The sequence below is a fragment of the Archocentrus centrarchus genome, chromosome 22, assembly GCF_007364275.1.
Source record: "Archocentrus centrarchus isolate MPI-CPG fArcCen1 chromosome 22, fArcCen1, whole genome shotgun sequence".
NCBI classification, from domain to species: Eukaryota; Metazoa; Chordata; class Actinopteri; order Cichliformes; family Cichlidae; genus Archocentrus; species Archocentrus centrarchus.
In genome coordinates, this window is record NC_044367.1 from 2,564,106 (window position 1) to 2,586,094 (window position 21,989).

Consider the following 21,989-nt stretch of genomic DNA (forward strand, 5'->3'; position numbering starts at 1 on the left):
CAAAGAAAGGCTAACCTACCTGAAATAAAATGAGGGCTGAACATGTCACAGAATACAAATTTGGGTATAATCTGTGCAGCTTTAAACTGTTTGTTTACTCTCTACTCTCACAACGGCAGCAGGGAAAAAAATAACAGACTCAGTTATTTTTGGTAAGAGGACAAAACCAAATCTGTTCTAAGCAGCAGAATGAGAAGCGTGCAACCAAAGCAGTGTGCTGGACTTAGTTCACACAGCCTTGATGACCTCCTCAGTGCCCAATTATCAGTTAATTGATTCATTAACCGATAATTAAATTGGCCATCCTCAGTTGGTTAAGATGACAGGGTGGAGCCAGTTAGAACTGCACTTCTTTGAAACTAGAAGTTCAGTAGAAGGAGGATTAATCGTGTTGCAGTAATAATCATTTATGTGGTACATTTGGCCACTGTGGCTGCAATGAGAGGGCTGATATTTACTGAAGATACCAAAGCAGAGAACTTAGTAAATGTGAGTTTGGTGGGAGTATTGTACTGTCTGCTGGATGTCATACAGGTTACAGTGGTAGTGACACACTCATGGATTAAAAACAAAAGCTTCCAAAGGAATATAAGGATTTAGACATTGATTAGTGATAAAGGAGGAGATTTCCTTTGAAAACCTACGCAGCTTGAGTTTTGGCACCATCGAACCTCAGCAGGTAAACAATAAACTGAAGAAATGAGAGCTATTCAACAAGTCGCATTATATCCCAGACAATCCTGTGCTGAGGCCTGCAGCATGAAAACTCCAATTCCACATCATCTTTTGTCCTGAAAGCTTTTGCTTTTGCCTGCATAACCCTGCCAAAACTCATTTTTAAAGGGGAAAAAGGAAACTTGAAAGCAAATGTGCTAGATGCAGTGGAGGTGGGTAGACACGAGGCTGATCAGATGGGAAGAAAAAAACGTTAGCCCTCCTCTTGGGACCTGTTCCCAGGTGTCATGGCCCCAGTCACATTCCTAGTACCCTCTTCCCAACTCATTACAAGTGAGGAAAAGGAGGAGGAGGAAAAGGAGGAGGAGGAGTGGAGGCTTTGAGTCAAATCTAGTGATCTCAATGATTTATTATTTATGGGGCTCAGAGGGGCTTTCAGCTCCTCACAGACGTATCAGGATGGTTTTTGCCACAAGGTGCTTCGTGCACTCTCTCCTTCTGCTCTATCTTACACTTGTATCTCTCTCACGCCTCACTGATGACCTGGCAATGATGCTCGATGCACAGAGTGTTAAGAATGCAAGAGAGCGGTAGGAAGAAAATAAAGAGTAGGGGTGGGGACGAGGGGTGGGAAGTTAAGAAAGGGAGAGAGAGGATCAAGATGAAGAGAAAGTTAGAAATATGGAGACAATAAAGCCAGAAGAAGGGAAGAAGAATGTGCGCAAAGGAGAGCAGAGAGGAAGAATGAGAAAAGATAGTAATGCAGTGACGTAAACGGGCAGTTTTGCAGAATGAGAGCAGGCAGAGACCCAGAGACAGAAAGAAACTGAGGACTAAAAAGCTTGGAGAGGAGAGAGTGGGGGTTCTGGCACAGCACAAGCACCAGCACCTGCTGAGTGCCAGGGGAGGCCCCTTAGGACAGACAGGCTGGGTTTGAATGTGTGTTCAGTCTCTCTCTCTCTCTGCCTCTTTTTTTTTTTCTCCAGGTGTTCTAAAAGGGTGAAAGTGAATCGGCTGTCACTGTGCACCACAAGGAGTAATCTGTGGGCAAACGCTACACCGAGTGTGAACACGTGTTAGTATGTGTTTGAGGAAACAAAAGAAAGCAGCTGGTTTCCAAACTGTTTTTTCATGTGGAAAACAGTTTTCACATGAGTCTATGCGGCCCTGTGAAAACCTAAGAACACTTCCAGTGCTTCCATAGGAATTAAGAAAGTTTCAGCCAGGTGCTGTTAATCAAATGTACTAAACCAACTGCTCATGAGCAAGCGTGATCACCTCTATAAAAAGAGGTTTATGACAGCACAGTTAGACAAAGACTGAACAAGTACGGCTTGTCAGGGAAAAAAGCCTCATCTGTCTGAAAGAACGTGGCAGCACAGCTTAGGCTCGAAGAGAAGAAGACTTCTGAAACAATGTCCTTTAAACAGACGAGCCCAAAGTGGAGACTGACGTAACGCGCAGAGCCGTGTTTGCTGTCGGCACTTCATACCAACTGTCAAGCACGGCGGTGGAAGGGTGAAGATTTGGGTTTGTTGTGCAGCCATGGGGCCTGGACACCATGAACTCCTCTGTATACCCGGCATTGCAATCACCCAGTTAAAAATACTGGGCCAGAAATTCCTCCAAATTAACGTGAGAAACATATAAAGTCATACAGGAAGCTGCTAAAGGGGTTCTACAAGCTACTGAATCATGGAGCATACTCACATGACTGTACATGTAAGACAAAAGGAATAATTGCTCCACTTATTTGTTAAATAAAAAAAACGATATTATATTTAACTTTAAAAGAATAAGCATTTATGATTAAAAAGATTTGCAACTATAACATGACATTTTCCAATAGAACAAACAATGGCATCCAAGGTAAAACTGCAATTTGTAGTTTATTACCATCAAATATGAGGAAAGAATTAAGAATTAACATAAAAACATTAATTTGAATATGAATTAATATTAAATTTAAACTAAACAGCTTACCTGGCAGTAGTATCTGCTGTAGTTTTTGAGCTTTGGTTATAATTTTCTCAGATCCCTTTGTTGACTTCCCATTTGAATTTATAGTGATGACAGACAATGTTCTTGATTGGTTTGCACTATAGTAATGACGAGCGCTTGCCTGATCCTTTTTTTCTAAACACTAGTTTAATGTTTTAGTATAAACAGTTACTTTCCTTTTACAAAAAACAATCAGGTTTTTGTAAAAGGAAAGTAACTGAAAAAAAAAAACAAAAAAAAACATTTGGTTTCAATGAAAGCAAAAAAAAAAAAAAAAGGAGGACTGCTCATTTCAAACCTAAAGCAGACAGCAGCCTTTGGCCCACCGCCCACATTGTTAGCAAGTGAGTGAGAAATGATTAAATCATGTGGGTAAAGTTTTTGCCCACTGAGATCCAAAGACACATCTCTGACCCAGGATGCTCCTGCTATATTAATATAGATGAATATTCATAAACGTTCTGATTATGCAGCTCAATAATTTCAAAAGTTTGCATGCCCCAAGTTCTGCTTTTGCACTGCAGAGTCTTCCGCAATCTGTCCTCCTGTCAATCATCCATCACCCGTCCTGTCAATTCGACGCGAGACACTCATCCAGACGGACATTTGTGTACAAACACAAACGTGTGTCAGAGGGAGAGCCGAGTGCATGCTCTGCACGGTGCACATCACTGCTGGGGTCAATGTCACATTCTTTTCCTCCGATTATAGTGATCGAATTTGAAGACAGAAAGCTCTGGGCTCCGCTGTGACGCCAATGAGGACAAATGTCACAGGATAATGATTGAGAATGATTTGTCTTAAGTTAACAGGCTGGAGTTGAAATTGACATTTGGATTTGATCACACTGACCCAACTCCAACACGTGCTCCAGTCTGAAGCGTTAAAAATGCAGCAGAGAAAAAGTCGAGCCATTCGCTGCATTGTGGGTTTGAAGGACAATCACTCAGCTCAGAGGGCACGCAGCACTACTGAGTGGCCAGCTGCCTCATGTGTATGAACAAAGAGTGTTTCTGAGTGCGTGTGCTTAAGTGTGCACGAAAGACTGAGTGTGTGCATTTGAGAGACTTTCTGTGCCAACGTCTAAACCTGCAGATGTGTTTGAGAGGCTCGACAGTGAGATGATGATCACAAAAACAGAATTATTTAGGATCTGCTGCAATCCACTTCCAGCTGCCAATATATGCAAGAGTGGCCATTAGGTTCCTATCAAAGTCTGGACCCAACGCAGAGAGCTGTGCGTGCCTGCGTTTCTGCAGTTGCACCCATAGTTAAGAGGATGGTCTTGCTTTTATTTCTTTCTGCAGCTTTCTGAAGACTCAGTACCCAAAGGAAAAAAAAAAAAAAACCCACAGAAACAGAGAAATATGACGAGTTACCAAATAATACATGAGTACATTTAACTCCATTATGGTCAAATAGTTGCCGCTGAAGCCTCGAAAGCAAAAGATCACCTACTAAACACATGCACGCATGGATAATTCATTTACGGCCCTCTTCATTTTAGATGAGTTCTCGAGATGAAAGAGGAAGGTGTTTTTGCTATGCTTGCACATAGTGTCAAGCAAAATAGACATGAATAAAACTGATTACTGAATACTGATCTTCCTTAACCATTAAAAACACAGAACTTTAGGTGCAAGTAAGACAAGGGTACTATTTTAGCACAAACACCAGAGAGAGAAAAAAAAAAAGCAGAAGAGAGGAAAGAGCAGAAACACTGGTGTACAACTGGGACATGCTCAGCACAGACCCAGAAGAGAAAATGCAGAGATTAGACTGCTGAGGCTTCAGCAGAAGAGAGTAAAGGCCCGATGGGGAGGGTAGAGGGAGCAGTTAGTTGACTGTGGGAGCCCGTGCGACACAGAAGGCTGAGATACTGACAGAAGAGACCTGGGAACGACGGCACAAATCGCCTCTCCGCTTTAATCAGGTAAATGGTTTAGAACAAGGTCAGCGGGAGCAAAAGAAAACCACTGCTACCCGCTTTCTGCTGCTGCATGCTGATTGTGGTTTGGTAGTGCTGAAACTCAAGATCTCCCAGTTATTATGAGTCACTTCTGGTAGATTTCGATTTCTAGTGTTGAGGTATTTGTCCCGGAAACTAAACAAAAGCAAAAGAAGTTGTCAACTGGCGACTTGAGACAGGTACATCTGTAAAAACACAACGTTTCAGACGTCGAGAGAAAACAGCCCCAAATGAAAGCTCAACTTCACTCTGATGCGCATTTCACTCAAACTTGTCTGTCTCAGAGGAGAGAATTTAAGCCTCCTTGGTGGCAGCAGGATGAGTCATACAGCGCCCACACATCCACCCAGACTTGGCCCAGGGTGGGCAGCCTGCTGCTACCCTGTCTTTTAATGCCTCAGTCCCAAACAAATTTAATTTCCCCTCTGTTAAGAAACAAATCACTAATCATTTTAAATACACAACCATGATAACACACTGCACAGTGAGGGGAAATGCGATTTTTAAAATGTGTTTGAGATATTAATAATTAATCTCACTGGGCATGAGATGTTGCAAGGGTGACTGAGACTCGGTGCTGCTGATTCACATAAGCTGCGTGGAGATCCGTCATCCTTGCTGGTGTGCAGTTATGTTGGGAAATATTTGGGAAGTTGGGAATTTCTGTAGTGCTTTTAAAGGCTGCTTTTCTTTTAGACTAATGTATATCAGGGAATGTTGACTATCTCAATACTTTCTAAAGCAAAATGTTACTCAAAATGAGAGTACTTTCGGCTGTGGACTGACATGCATTAGGTGCTCTAATGAGTATTTTTTGGTAACAGGACATTTGTCGTTCTAGCTATCAATTTGTTAAGGTTATCTGGAGACATCCCCCCCCCACTGCCTCATGAAGCTGAACCGGTTTAATGAACACTTTTTTGCAGTTCATTGTCCTCCTGTAAAGGGAAAGCAGTGTCAATCAGCCGTATACAGGGCATGGCATTATAAATGGAAATGACAGCCTTCCCCTGTTGTACAATTCTCAGACTTTACCATTTTCACTCCATTGTTTTTTTGGGGTTTTTTTGGTGAAACTGATGGTTGGTGTGACAGAGGAGGATGCAGGAGAAAGGGTGAGGTGGAGGCGATCCCAAAAAGGAGAAACCGAAAGAAGAAGGAGGAGGAGGTGATTGTTCTTTGAGCAGTAACTTTTTCTGGGACGACTTTGTGCCTACAGTATAATTGAACCCACAAAGGCTGATGCTTGAGATCCTTAACTAGCCAGATGTATTACTGTGGTTTCCAGCTGTGCTAAGATAATTGGGCTCTTTTGTTATAATCAATTCGCCTTTGTGCCATTTCTAAAGTGGGACTATAAAGATATTCCATTATATACCACTAATGACTTATAATTAATGATTTCATGAATGAAAAGTGATCATTTATAACATTTATGGTGAATTTACTGTTAATTAAAAAAAGAAAAAAGTGTTTGCTTTTTAAACCTTGTGAGTAGTGGTGTGTAAATAAGTACAGTAACTAAAGACTCGAGCGCTCGTATTCATCAGTCTGAATATGAACATGTTGCTCACTGATGCACCAAATAATTTTTAAACAACAATCCAAGACTGTCCGACAGACAAACAATATCCTTCAAGCTCTGACTACATGGACAAAAGCTGATAAATGGATTTGTTGTTAAAAATACTCAGTATTCCCAGTCCTGCCTACTAACGCTTTTTACTTTCCAGAGCTCAAGTCCGTAAATTCTTGCATTTGTTTTGCTATTAATGTGGCTGTGAAACTACGGCGCAGGCCCACCACAAACCTGCTCCTTACATTTGTTTTAGGGGATCTCATAGTCAGCATCAAAGTCAAAGCGAACCACTCTGTATCTTAGTAAATGTGTGAAACACATGATTGGCTCTGCTAAACACATCAGCTTTCCTGCCATGTATAAAATAGAATACATTCATCTCGAGAGGGATTTCCAATGGAAAGAACCAAGTGTCGCTTCTGAAAGATAACAGTGTCTTAACAAGCAGTAACAAATTAAATTTTGAGCCAGGTGCTGTTGATCTTACTGGATTTGACAGGTACTTACTGCAGCTATAGTAAGAAATACTGCGTGAACAGGTGAAACAAGACAAGACTTTGTCTGCTCACTCAAATATTATTTGTTCCACAAAAAGGTGAGCAGTGGTTAGACTTGATGAATACTAGAGCTACACTCACAGTCAGTGACTCTGTGAACCTATGCATATGCATAGAAGCGCATACTTTACTTTAGAGAGCAAAGCATTCCTAACACCAGGGTTTTGCTTTCCGCTGGGAGCAGCCATGTGCTAAAATATATGGAAGAACCGGTGCTGGGTGGGAGTGCCCACCAGATAGCTCAAGTTATTTTAATATTAGCTGTCAAGTAACAGAGACGTGTCTGCAGGCTCCCGGGGGAGGCCAAATTTTCTAGGACATCGGGCTTCAGTGCTGCACTGACTATTATGAGGTTAAGTCAAGTTTTTTTTTTTAAAGAAGTAAACACCACACTGGGCCGGCGTGCAGTCAGCGTTCTAGAACATTTTCTTCTGTTATCTTCAAATAAAAGCAGCTCCCCGAGCAGAACAAGAGGAACCTCACTGCAGGTTAAACAAGCTGAACGTTGCCTCAAACGGCTAACCGTTCCGTCGCCGTGCCTCGACCTTGTTCTTTATGCCAGACCGTTACTTCAAAACACTGTCTCGCTCTCATTTCGCCCGCACTGCTGCGAACTGGGATCGGCAGAACCCGGTGCTAAAGCTGGAATATCTGCATCTGGCTAAATCGGACAGTCAAGTGCTCTTGTGTAATTCTGCTAATTATCCATTCAAGTACCATCAATTCCCCCAAAACACACACAGAGATATGACCTCTGTGGGTTACGCCGTGCAGCTCTGCTGAACATTTCCTTTGTAAACGAAAGTATTTAGAGAACAAACTTTTTCCATTTGCAGGAGTGAGAAATGTAGGCTACATGATGTGTGGTGTCAGACCTCCAAAAATAAATAAATAAAGCCAAAGTTGCACTAATATTTCCATGACGAATGTGCTCCAGTGTGCAATGTTAAAACTTTGCACTTTGTGACAGTTCTTTTAGCTTCTTCCACTCAACAGTTTGGTAGCCAAGAAATTTGTCATTCAGGTCACTGTTACTTCAAAGACTGCTTGCTTTTGCAGCAGCCAAGTTTAAAATTAAAAACATGACGGCTCGGGGGGGGGGGGGGGGGGGGGGGGGCTCAAGAATACATTTTCATTGCATTTCCAAAAATATTTTGGAAATTTCACATCCTCCAGGGCTTTTCCAGGCCTGGAAGAAAACATTCAATTTGCACAGCTAGAGACAACATTCAATTTGTTAAACATTTGTTAAAAAAAAAAAAAAAAAAAAAAAAAGTTATCCATAAATGTTGGGAAAGTCCTTGACTCCGCCTGATCGGAAACAGCGAGGGGAAAAAACATGCAGTTATTTTCGCTTTAATAAGCAATGACAGAGCAGGCCTAAGGTGAGAAAGCCCTGGACAACTGGACGTGAGTATGTGAATGCATCTGTTTGCTGTTAACACTGATGTTTAATGCATCTCTTCTGTTCTGTGGCTGGAGAATGCTTGTGGGGGTATCTGTGCTGGCACTGCAGATAACAGAATGGCACCACCTTCATCTGTCCCCGCAGGGAACGAGGCAGGGAGAGCAAGAAAGAGAGATTAAGACACAGAGAAACTGAGTGAAGAAGCGCAAACAATTTTCACGTTAATTAGCATCCCTCTCCTCCCCTGCAACACAAACAATGCAGCACCCACAGATCGAGAAGCAAACAGGGACAAGGCTGTGAGCTTGCTAACTTTAGGTCTCATCTGTGCTGAATCAGTGGCAGGCAGCAAACACATCAAAAAGGACAGTGCTGTGGGATTAAGAGCACGTCAGAGGGAGTGGTGGGAGGCTAGGAGTAAAAACAACAAGCCAGGGGATGGTGGGGAGGGAGACAAGGGAGAAGCAGGCAAGGGAAGAGACAGAGGGAGAAATGGAGGAGGCGAACAGAAGGGAAGATGGAGAGCCAAAGATGAAAAGAGAAAGACAGGAGGAGAACATGGTGGGAAGGTGGGAAATGGGCCGGATAAGAAAGAAGCAGGGGAGAAGAAAAGCTCGGAATGGAAAAAGAGCAGCGAGGAGGAAGGAGGGGGAATATAAAAAATGAGCAGAGAAATAGGGAGCGCGACGGGAAGACAGTTCTGTTTCTGAATCGCTGTGCTGCTTGCTTCCTGCACACAGCGAGCACAAGTCGCGCGCTTTGCTGACATGCAAACACCCGAATGCTGACGCATGTCAATAAACGTACCAGCATCACAATCTGGGAGCTGCAGGGTTACTAACTGAAAGCAAAGGAAGTGAGGTGCAGCTGCCTTTAATGCTGCACAAATCCAAAATGTACCTCAGAAGTGAAGAAAAAAAACAAAAACGATTTATTCAGCTGATGTTGAAACATGTTGTTGAACAGCCGGCCAAATGGCTGGTCAGAGAAAATAAAAGAATCCATCAAAGCAGCTTCGATCAAATCTATCCTCCTTTACATGGCTGCAGAATCAATAACAACAGCACGACTTGGAACAGCTGGCAGGTTTTTTTTTTGTTTCTCAGCGCAATGTGGCGAACGCACAAACGTGAAGAGAGTCCTACAATTCTCCTCTGGGTTGGAGGCGCGCACACAAACTCGCATACTGGATACTCAAGAGAAATACCATACATGCAGTCAAGCATGCAAGGACACAGTTGTGTATCCAATTTTTTTGTTCCATCTCATTTTTAAATCAATAACATATTACAGCAGTTTCTGAAGAAGTCGAGCACAGGCTCGGGGATTCGTCGAAGCTGAACATATGCACATTTTTAGACCTGCCAGAAAAAAAAAAAAAAACTGCATCTCCATCATTACAAAGTAGTGCACTGCTCTGCCAACAATACTCCAGAAATTCATTTTAAATTCCAGTCAAGATGCAGAGGTGAGCCACTGTAACTTAACAGATATATCACATGAAAATATGCGCAAAGTCATGTGCAAAACTGCAAAAATAATCCTGTCTCCATGCCATCACATGGCACACCTTCATAAACTGCAGAAGTAAGCAGATAGTAACGCAGACCCTGTAACGTGCAGTAAGACGTTAATGCAAGGGGGAAAAACTCTGGCTTCAAAGCAAACAGTACGAATGTAGAAACTATTCTAACAATATTTCTGTTCAATTTTTGCTTTATTTATCTTTTAAGGGACTGGCTGGTGTACAAATCTGAGCATTTAGCAGCGACAGCAGGCTACGATAAAGCCTAAAACATTTAAGTCCCCAAATATGAAAACAATGTCTTCATTAAAATGGCTGAGATGATCTTCACTCATCATGGACAAGAGCAAGCTACCAGCCACTGCTTCTCCAGGTTCTGTTTCACTCTGACTCACAGCGGAGCAGAAGAGACGCTCACACAGAGAAAACAAAGCAGGAAAACAGCAGCCAAGACTCTGAGACTAAGCTGAACTGAAACAAGTGCACAAAGGCAACGTTAACCTTTGACTTGACTGTGTGCTCAAACAGCTAACAGCCTTTTGCTAATGTTAGATAAACCTCACTCCCTCTTGCCAGCTTTGGTGCTACACTGCTCTTTAACATTTGTTAATTACTTAACACAGCGATTTCAACAGAGGCAGCTGTCGCTATCGTGCAGGGGCGCCGATAGCGATCATACTCCACGTACCATCCCCGAGTCTAACTGAACCGTGCCAAGGCAGGGTTTGCTTAGCTGCACCCAGGCACAGTGATCACACTGGATAAACACATTGGACTTTAGGGGTTAAGCATACTTGACAATGCTAAGGTCAACATAATTAAGTGTAAGATGGTTTTAGTTGGCATGTGAACACATGTGAACACATGTTCAATAATGTTAAGGGCTTTTTTTTGGGGGGGGGGGGGGGGGGTGTTTTTTGCATAATGTGAGTGAATAAAATAGCTGGCGGCTGCACCTATGTATGCATGCCTGTATGTGCTGGCAGCTAACCAGCACCTATAAAGTAGTCAAGCTGTGATGCTTCTTCTAGTAATAGCTGGTGCAGAGGGAAAGCAGCTTTTGTGATCCATCACTATCGTTCACACTGAATTACACACCAACACAGACACACACATATACACAGTAAGGGCGAGTGCAGCCACTTTTAACGCCCACATATCTCTGGTGGGGAGCAGGTGGAGTGACAGAGGAGGGCTGCTTACCTGAAGAATGTGACGAAGAACTGCACAAGATCCATGAAGTTACTGTGCTGGGAGAAGGCGATCTGTTAAGAAGGGAAACAGAGGACAGAAGACTGCGTCAGAAATCTGCTTTAAACGGGGAGATGTGGAAACAGGTCGGCAGCGTACATTCAAACATGCAGGCTTTAGACCAGAGTTGACCTTGTAGATGTGAGAAGAGCCGGATAAGGCTGTTCCTGCTCTCATAATGCGTGCTTGTATTGCATATTGTGAAGCATGTCTATGACTCCATGCATGCTTTGTACATATATGTATATTTCTAGCGATCTAAAACAATCTGTGACATTTCTCCATCACTGAGGCTACCCATGCACTTATTCCTAACTACTGGGAGGTTGCCAGTCTGTTGTCTTATCTGTGCTCCCGATTAAATATCTGTCAGAGAGACAACAACCCAGCAACCGGGCCTCTCAGCTGCCCACAGCCTGCAGAAAAACCCTCATACCTGCACATGTGGGCAGAAATATTCACTATGTAATCACCACAAGAGCAATTGTGCTAACAAAATCCTTTCTTAATCAAGGTTGCCAGGGGTAACATTGGCAGTGAGGTACCACCTCCCCAATGCCCCCTCCTCCTCTTACGCCTACACTCCCCCCCACGGCAAAATGCCTCACGTACATCTACTCCAACAACACAACACTGCCTCTCTCTGGCAACACAGAGGTAATGTAGATCCTGCTGCCAAATTCCACTCACTTTTTTATTTTTTTTTCCCTGATGTGGCAACTTGGACCAAAGCTCATCACCACTCCTGCTTATAATTTCTAAGAAAAGCCGGTGTAGCGTAGCATTCCTCTGGGAAGAAAAAAAAAAAGGTAGGAGGAGGAAGGAAAAAAGATAAGGTAGAAAAACCACCTGTGTTCTTGTCAGATTAGTCGATGAATATGTAATATTTGGGGGTAAAAAATTGGCAGGTCAGATTGCAAATAAATCTACAGTGTTTACACAAGACCCAAACCAGGCCAAAAGCACTGGCCTATACGGTGAGATGACAGGGGAGGGTGTGCTCTGGGACAGGCCCGGGGTCTAATTTACTTGTGGAGTCAGCACCATCTGGATTGCTAATGTGTTAACTGTTGATTACTGTTGAGCACCGAACCCTCAGTGTAATAATTTTGCTCCAGACTGTTGAACACTGAAGATAAGTTCAGGGTACCAATATACTCAGGGAAAAGTTTTAAAAAGATGACATCAGCAGAGATCAGGATAGGCAACCAGCACAGGAGCAGTTTAGGAGTTAGCCACAGGGTACTGTAATGGACACCAAATCCCGCTAACGCTGTAACGATCAGTGGTTTGATGTTAATCAAGATACAAATAACCACCGACTGTGAGCCTCCAACAACTAATCTAAGTTTTCCACAACAAATAAATCTTCTATTAGAAACGGTTTAATCTACAAAATACCTGATCTCTTCCAGCTATTGATGTTTTGAGGTATCTGAAACAGCTCTATGGTTTTTTTCAAGGACCAAATGTTTGAATAACATTGTTTAGAATTAAGATTTCTGCTGATTTTTGGCCACAAAAAAGGCCTAATTTTAACTAAAATAATCTTTATTATAGTTTACTCCAGGCTAGGTTATTTCAGAAACACTGAAAAATAATCCTGATACACAACCACGCTCAGTTTACTGTGTTGTGATATCAATCCAAAGAAAGTTAAATGTTGCCACATTAGAAATGCTGACACTGTTAAATATTTCTACTTACTTTGATTATAGATGAGGAATTTTACTTTAGTTGTCATAGATAGTGAATTATTTCTTCACTGGCTGCACTGATGCAGGAAACCACACTTCAGGACACACACAAACATGTCATTACGCACGCAGATGAAAATCCAGGACGACTATTTTTTTTCCCCCTTTTTCTCCCCAACTTGCTTTCTGACATTAATCAATGCTTGTCAAGCTTCCCGGGATTTAAAATCCATCCATATACTTCCAATAAAAGCCCCCACAGAGACATTTCAAGAAATTATTCCATCTTTAAAGAAGCCAATTAGGTATTTGCAATTAAGAGAAAAACGTTTGGAGGGAATATTTTACTTCCCTGTGCTCATGAATGTAAATGGTGGGTTAAGAATGAAAGGATGAAAGCAAACGTATCAGAGACTGTTTGAACCTGCGAGTGGCAGGAATTCTTTCAAGAGCAAAGCGTAGAATTATCAAAGAAGCCTTGTCAGCTGGGGCGCTGAAACCCAGTATGCCTTGTGACAGTGGCCTAACAAAGCCATGTACTTTTTTCCTTTTTAGGTGATTAGAGATTCATAATTCTCTCTTCTAATGAAACTGCCCCCTTCAAGGACAACGCTAACTTGTCCACCACAAGAAAAAGCAGCGGCATTACTTCATGTCATTACTGCCTTAACTCCATTTTGAAAAGTGCGAGCAGGCTGTCGCACTGAGAAGATGTGCGATAACAGTTATTGTAGCGGTTAATTTCAAGTGTCAGCAGTGTGCGGTTCGCTGTCACTGACAGGCAGGCTGAAGGTGGCAGCAGGCGGCCTGGGCGACGCTCTAGTTATGTGCCCAGCAGAGGGTGACTCTTTTAGGGGTTGCAAAGGATCTCACAGCAGGGCCCGTCAGCCTGCCGCCCGGCATTAGGGCTGGAAATATTCTACCTTAATGGATTCTGACAGCTGCTTCAAGTATATTTTTGAGTTTTGAAGGAACGTGTCGTCACCATTGCGAGGGATGGGTGCTCAACAGGTTCCACTATAAAGAAAGGGGGGACTGAGGGAGGAAAAAAAAAAAAAAAATTTTAAATGTGGCAGAGCTAGATTGGATTGGCAGCTTGCATGTTTGTTCTGTTGCCGTGTGAACTGTGTTTTGAAAACACTCCAGCTTAAATATGACTGTGACATAAAACTGGCCAAACAGCTAGGCAAGCGTAAATTAATGTCTTGAGGAAGGGACTTCTTTTTTTTCCCCTCTGGTGCAATACTACTCACTCTTTTGGAGGGTTACAACTAGATTTTTAAAACTTTTTATTTATTTTTAATATTTTGTACTTCATTGAACATTTCAGCCACAGTCTGGCTGCACTGACTGGTCGGTCAGCCGGTCACCGTCTTTGGTCTGAACTGTGTCAGCATCTATAAAGACCATATAAGATAAGGTTTATGCTTCCCAAATGATGTATAATAATGTTGGGGATTTTACTGTAGCAGCATCAGAAGGTCCTCTCTTTTTTTTTTTTTTAGTGTGTGTGAAATTATTTAACCAGTGAATGACTTTTACATCTTGGTGCAGACATTCACATATTCTGAGGAGCAACCAGGTCAAATTTTTAACCTCTCCAGCACTTTGTTTGTGACCAAATACTTGGAGAAGTAATAATATTCCCATCAAACTCAGATTTAATGCTGATAAATGCAAGCAAAAACAACAAAATCTGAACAAAAAGGATATTAAACCTGCTAAACATCAACATGGAAGCTCTGTCACCATATAGCACTGCTGAAAAAAAAATTTGCATTTTGCTCAAAACAGCGCAGTGAAAGTGAAGCCTCAAAAGGTCACTGGCATCACAGTAAACAGTTTTACTTTATGTATTTAGCAAGTTAGATTAGCTGGGGAAATGATGAGAAGCTGGCTGATTTTCAAATGTACAGTAAACAACAAAATCTGTGAGTAAAATCTGTGCAAACTCACTTCAGTGTCAAACGTTTTCAAATGTTTTTAAGCTGAAAAATGGAGCAGTGCCATTTTAACGAGCACAAGTAATTTAGAACTAAACTGATAAACAGATGCCAAAATGGAAACTCGAGGTAACAAAAGACTTCCAGCTTGAATGAACTTTCTTTATTTTAGACTTGGGGGATGTGTCGACCTGCATCTCTGCATTCTGGCTCTAACACAGTCAATGTACAGGTCACACACGGACGTGGCAGTCCTGCTGATGTGATGAGGAGTTCAAAAAGTGTTGAAATTTACCCACAGCACCTCTAATTCCTGTGGATATACACAGGAAATTAAACAGGCCTACGAGATGAAGATTAGCAGAAGAGGAACATTTGGCACAATAATCTACAGCACGCTGCCAAAAATCACCGTTTCCAAAAAGAAGTAAAGATTCTGGGCTGAACAGGTATGTCAGCTGACTTCAATTAAAAAAAACAAAAAAAAAAAAAAAAAAACTTTAAGATAATTTAAAGGGAAATACAGCAACACATCCCCTCAAGCCAGTAGGAGCTGGAAAAATAATATTTTCTGTCCAGAAAAGGTGGAGGATCCTGAGGTCCTGAGGAGGATCAAGTCCATCATCAAAAGCATGATGGACAAGTACTGAAAAAAGAAAAGACTCACTAATAACAGCTCTTTAAATCTAAATTAGGTTCAAATATCCTCCTGTAAAAAATAGAAATGAACTACATCATTATATCGAGGTGATACAATTTTGAATCATTTGCCATTTAAGTGATATTCCTAAAGAAAGTACTTACATCTGTAGTGTTACTGAATCTCAGATTACAAGACAGTTTCTTGCTGATTAAATTATAGAAATCAGAAACAAATCTTATCGTTTTTCCCCATTTAGCTTCACTTTTTAAATAGTAGTAATTTCATGATGTATTTGTCACTCTCCAAAGCCAGCCAAAAACCACTGCTTCTGTTTTCTTACCTCCCTGCGATCACTATCGAGACACACCCACCAGGCAGTGAGGCATGGCCCAGATAAACACTACATGCGTCCGCACAGATATGCAGAGCAGCAGTCAGCTGATAGCTACAGATGCTGCTACTCCACAGCAGGGTATTAAATTGCAGGCTGCTCTAATCTCTACGATATCATGACATGTTCACTAAGGCACGGAACAGAAGATCACAGCTCTTTAATGTAATTAGTCTGGGATTTGTGTTTCATTACAAACATCATTAAATTCAGATCTATTCTTCATCAGGATAGAAGAAGAGTAAAAAATGGGGGGAAAGAGGTGTGTGAGAACGCCTGCCTTACTAATCTCCCTGCAGTCGATCCTGCTTTGATGATCTGAGCAGCTCGACGGTGATGAAGTCATCACAGAATTGACTCTGACCACTGGGAAAGAGCTCATTTGGTAAGTGAGAGTAATTACAGCGGGGTGTGTCCTGTAATCCAATTCGGTGCTCTACATAAAATTGTAAAAATTGTAATAATTCTAAGTAATAAAACCTGGAGCTCAGCAGACTGGCAAATGCAACAAGTGGAGTCAAGGTAAAACAGACAAAAAAAACAAATTCTCTTCAAAATGATACACATGCCGTTTGAGCGCTAATTTCAACCACGTGAAAGCAAACAGCAGCAACCTTGAGGTGGCGAGTGAAGAGAGGGAGCAGGAGAAAGACAGAGAGCTCTGTATAGCTGCACACTAAAAGCCTGGGCAGAGAGCTTAGTTTGCACACTCTGAATGCAGCATGTGTTTCAACTTAACATTCCACTTTGCCCTTGCTCTTTCTAAGTTGCTGTTTATGAACCATTTTCCAGCATGCCGATCTCTGCCTGCCAACACTGGAGGACCCACCGCCTACGGTTCCACACACAAGCACACTACTCACATCCCAGCGCCACACGGCAGCAGACCGCTGAAGACGAGGAGAAAAGGCAAAAAGAAAAGTGAAGGGCTATTACTGAGGAGGAATCGTTACGAGAAATAAAAATCTGAGATCGAGGAGTGTTGGCAAAAGAAAGAAAACTGGAAAGTGTTACCTCGCTGACGAAGATAAAACTCCATGAGCGCAAAGGGGGGAGGGGGGAGAAGGACACGGCAGCAGACCTGCGTGTTTTAGTTTCAAAATAGGGGTGATCTTCTACATGATCCCACCCAGCCAGCCCAAAGGTGAGGCAGCTGGAGCTCTAAAGCTGAAAGAACTGAAAGCCCTCACAAGGCAGGGGTGTAGTAGATGGAGGCAGGATTTTCTCCCCCTCTGGAGGAGGGCAGGGGGGGGGGAAGGCGCTTGCAAGGGGCAACCAGTGAAATCATTTCCAGAACTGTTTGGGGAGGCACACAGTTAGGCGAGCTGCACAGAGCACACAAAAAGCCAGGCCCAGAGCATCTCTCCCTCCTGGCAGAACATTCATTTATTACATCAACATGTTGTATTGATGCAGGACTTTATTACATCCTTTACCATCGTGCACAAACACCCATGTGCACACGGTGCATTTATCAGAACTCTACAAATCTACACAGAAGGCAAGTCACTTTCTACTTTAGTGACAACTACACGTGTAAAGATGTCGATACAAAGCTGTGTGAGGTGTTTGAAACTTAAGTGCTGGTAATAATGTAAACGAGCAGCATTTTAATCAGGTCAAGTCTGTCTTGCAAATGGAAATTCATTCTTTTCAGCATGTTGCTACACTAGAATCAGTTCTTATAACAGACCTTAAGCATCAACAGTGTAAGTGGATGGTGTAGCTCCAAGGCTTACAGCAATGTTCAAGACCCAAATCTGGGATTTTAACCGTATCTTAATGCACCTCTGTGACTAGCAACCTCCCCATTCTGTCACATTTAAGGTTTCAGGCCATCACTGTTTATTATACTTTCCACACATTGTCATGCACTAATCTTCTCATTTTAAGGCTTCGAGAGTCATATCTAACTTTCTTTTCACTTTCAGTAAAGTGAAATGAACGCTGATTCTTTGACGTCATATGAAGGACTTACTCCGTCTGTCAGGATTAAATGTGCCCTGATAAGATTAATGTAAAGCACTACATAAACCGACCATCAATCACTCTTCTTTGGGCATTTGATCATCAATACATGTCAGTTTCTGCATAAATATACTGCTCACAGTGCAGCTTTAGCATAAATATACAACCATAAACTGAACAATTTTAGTATTGCATTAGTCTGTAGTGAGTTTGTCTTCACCTGCCTGCTTTACAAATATGCACAGTAACACAAAGTACTTTAACAGGCACCAGTTATCTTTCTGTTGGGTTTTGCTTACTTGGATCTTGATGGGCCACGTGAAGTTGCTGACGTAGACAAAGAACGTAATGTTGGGGCTGTTTCGGAAATCAAAGTTCTCATTGGAGAAGCTGTCTTTGAACTCCTTAATGTTGCTCCGAGAGACGATAGGGATCTCCTCTCCAGCCTGGGTGCCTGCTGAATGGCATAAACAAGGGACGGAGACAGAGGGAGAAAAGAAGAATACAGAAAACAGCAGGGCGAGAAAAGAGGAGAAGAAAAGGAATGGGAGGAGGGAGACAGGACAAAGAGGTCAAATGATATAGTAGTTAGAGGTAAATGAGGAAATTATAAAAAGAAAAAAAATGACAATGAAAGAGAAATAGAACGGGAATGTCACATTCCTGCTCAAGGGCCTGGTGGCATTTTACTGACAACAAATCTGAAACTTTGTATCTGCATTGCTTCACATTTGTAAACTTCCAGGTCCAGAAATGACTACAGTGAAGAGAGAGGAGTGACATTTCATACCCTCCTTAAACAGCTAAAAATATTTTTAAAAACTGCTAAAAGCTAAAACCTTATTATTACCTCAGTTATTATGAACATATAAAATATAAAAAGAATCATCTTCACACTTGCTTTGTCCGTTTCAGACCGTGGTTTAAATGGTTTAATGCATATCTACATCACTGGCCAATGATTTTCTGTAAAATTACGCTTTCATTTAACTAACTGCTCGAGCTCCACTAACACAAGGCTTTGCTGAGACTTACCGGTGAAGCTGGTCGCCCAGGTTACATTCAGATTGAAGTTCTTGGAGGCATTTATGAACATATCTAGGTCTCGGTTTGGCTGAGGACACAGAAACACGCACAACTCATCATCAGTATTACGTGCACTGCTGTGATTTTTCAGATAGAAGTTGAACCACAATTGAGCGACGATGGAGGGGTCAGTCTTTACTGTAACAAATACAGTAAGTGAAAAACAAATTGCAAATTGCAGGCAGGTCAGAAAAGCCCTGTGGTTCTACTGTAACTGCACAGCAGTGATTTTATTCACTCTTCCGGTATCATTTTGTAGCTGTACAAGCAGTCACTGTATTGCAGACTAGAGCAAATTTGTGGCGCTAATGGAGGCTGAATTAACAAATCAAATGTTTGAATAAGCACCACTGCTGAACACAGTATGCATTACATTCACTGTAAGTGAAGCTCAAATAATGTCAAACAGATGTAAGCTGAGATGTAATTGATGTTTACTCACTTACTGAGCGCCAGTGTTCGTTAATTAATAATTTATTTAAGAAGCAGCACAATTAACATTTCAACAGCTTCATCAAAGTTGGCCGAAGATGGAATGCCTTCTCTGTTTATTATTATTATTATTATTATTATTATTATTATTATTATTATTATAATACATACGTGCTTTACAGATTATTATCTTCATTTTGTGTTAAATTTGAAATGTTCTGTTTGGGTTTTATGCTCTGTATAGTTTTTAAATTATCTTTTGGAATCTCATTTACTAAATACCCACACACACACACACACACACACACACACACACACACACACACACACACACACACACACACACACACAGTTAAAGAAGCAAGATGTAATCAGAATGTAATTTCCTGTAACTTTAAAAAAGCATTCAGGGGCCAGTTTGGCTCAGTGGGTGACCATATGCCACATGGCCGCGGTGCAGCGGGCCAAGGCTCGCGTCCGACACACCGCCCTTTGCTGCATGCCCCCCCCCCCACTTTCCTGTCTATCTTCACTGTTCACTATCCAATAAAGGCAAAATGGCCAAAAAAACAAACCAAAGCATTCAGCTGAGTCTCCCCTTTAGCTGATTCTACATTTGTAAACCTTCAGTAAAAGCTTTGTCAGGGGAAAAATGCCATCTGGAACATTTAATCAGACGCTTATGTTTCAATTTTGGCCCCAGATGCTGCAACCAGGTAAACACGACTGGACAAGCTTTTGTTTGCTGTGAAAACATCTGTGTGACTGCCTCTCTGATGAGCACTACATTACCTCCTTACTCTAACGACGGGCCCATCGGTGAGGAAACTAACTTTTATGCAAAGAACATCATAAAGCAGGAGCCTCAGTTTGCTTAGTTAATACTGACTCTTATTGTATTTTCAGGCTAGTTTTGGTACCATGCTCATGTTTCATCATCGTGCTTTTTGCCCGTCCACTACAACCAATGTGTATGTGAATTACTGAACTACCATCTAAGTAAAGACCAAAGCTCAGCTGTTTGACAATCGCTATAAACTTTCTAATCCTTACAGAAGTGACATCTGCTGTGGCGGTGGGGTGTTCCCTGTTAGACACATACCTCCTCAGGTGTGGCCACAAAGTTGATGGCGGTGTAGTAGCGGTCGTCTTCCTGTGACAGGCTGAAGGTGAACTGGTAGTCGATGAGGAGCGTGTCTGTTTGAAGCCATTGAGCCGCCAGTGTGGGAGAATGTGGCGGGGATTATAAAAGAAGCAGAAGAGCAACTCAATCAGTGTAGTTTCAAAGTCACACAAGAACATGGTTTCAGACAGACCTCCAGGCAGGAAATTATCCCCATTCTTTCTCCATTTCAAAATTCTATTGACTTTCTGGGATGGACCTGAAGATTTTGGAGCGTGTTCTGTGATGAAGGTCGTGACAGAGGATGGTTTATACGACAGTGTGCCAGCTAGTGGTAAATTACAGCTGAAGATCACCTTCACTACAGCACAACAAAACACTGCAGTTCAAAAGAGGAGAAACATTCTAACGCCACAGGTTTATTCTGCAGTGATGGATCCATTTCACAGGGCTATACATTTTCAAGGAAACACTTTTGATAGGTTCTGTACAGAAAGAAGAAAGCAGCAGTTTCCCTCTGCTGCATACTTGCAGGTCAACAATGACAGCTTTTCAACTCATGATTAATATCAGTTTCAATTATTCTGCAGACTTTTTTCTTCATTATTAACAATGTTAAATTGTAGAATCCAGGAACCAAAAATTAATCTGGATAAAAGTGATTCAGATCGGATAAAATCTCAAAAACAAGTTTTTCAAAAGAATATAAAAAGATTTTTTAATTTTTACTGTTTTCTCTGTCTTTAAGGTGACCCCAAGCTATTCTACCTGTTATTCATCATAAAGCTTATATTGTCATATTTAGTCCTATTGTCTTGTTTTGGTAATCCTGTTTCAGAGTAATCCAATTCAATGCTGCATTAAAAAGCATTTAGTTGGCAAATCTGAGTTTATTTTTTATCATCAAGCAGTCACAGCATCATGTTTGTGTCCGTGAACCTAACACTTGCCGCTATTGTTCGTCATAAACGCATCTACAAAAACAACGGTCCCTGTTGGCATTTTTTGACAGGAGGTCATTGTGCACTATTACAGGGAGTAATGGGACAGGAAGGAGCAGCCACTCTGAGCTGTCGGCCGCTGGCAGCACAACTCTGAGCTCAAAGTAACCAAACAGTCGGCATCGTGGGGACACGCTCGTATTGTGTGAAGCTGAAAATCAGATCACCAGAGCTCACAGAATGATAGAAAATTCCCAATTATTCCCCAACTTCTTTATTGAAACTGCAGTTTGATTGTTGAATTGTGTGACCACAAACAGCCACCAAAACAACCATGTCTGAATAACCAAGTAACTGAGTAACCATTGCAGTTAGTCTATTACAGATTAATAACTTGAACATGCACTTTATGTTTGATTGATTTTCACAAACTAACCAATTAGTTATCAAACTATTTCAGAATTAATACGGCTAACACTTAATTTACCTGTTAATAGAAATGCCTGTTCATTTATACCTGGCAGGATGTCAAACATATTCACACCTTGGCAGAAAAGAGGCTTAAAAAAAAAAAAAAAAAAGCTTCTTTAAATACAACTCTGGGTTATAAAGTACTGCTGGTTAAACAGACATAACATTACTATACCCTCTATGATCACAATTAATGAGAATAAAAAATGACAGGATTAACGTACAGTGTGGACTGCTGTACTGCGCTCTGCGCCTGCAAAATGAATTATCACAAGTGGGAAAAGAGCAAGATGGTCCTTCATAAGCTCCCCTACGTTCTTTGGCAATTT

At 41.7% G+C, this 21,989-nt stretch overlaps 1 protein-coding gene across 1 annotated transcript in view; it reads right to left on the reverse strand.

Annotated features, from left to right (window-relative positions):
* Positions 1-21,989, reverse strand: part of atrn (attractin) — a 128,537-nt gene that overhangs the window by 54,447 nt on the left and 52,101 nt on the right. The window contains exons 22-25 of the mRNA XM_030718251.1: positions 20,228-20,322; positions 18,643-18,721; positions 17,907-18,064; positions 10,918-10,979 (exon numbers count right to left, since the gene is read on the reverse strand). Coding sequence (XP_030574111.1) covers positions 10,918-10,979; positions 17,907-18,064; positions 18,643-18,721; positions 20,228-20,322 — 394 coding nt within the window. The remainder of the gene's footprint in view (positions 1-10,917; positions 10,980-17,906; positions 18,065-18,642; positions 18,722-20,227; positions 20,323-21,989) is intronic.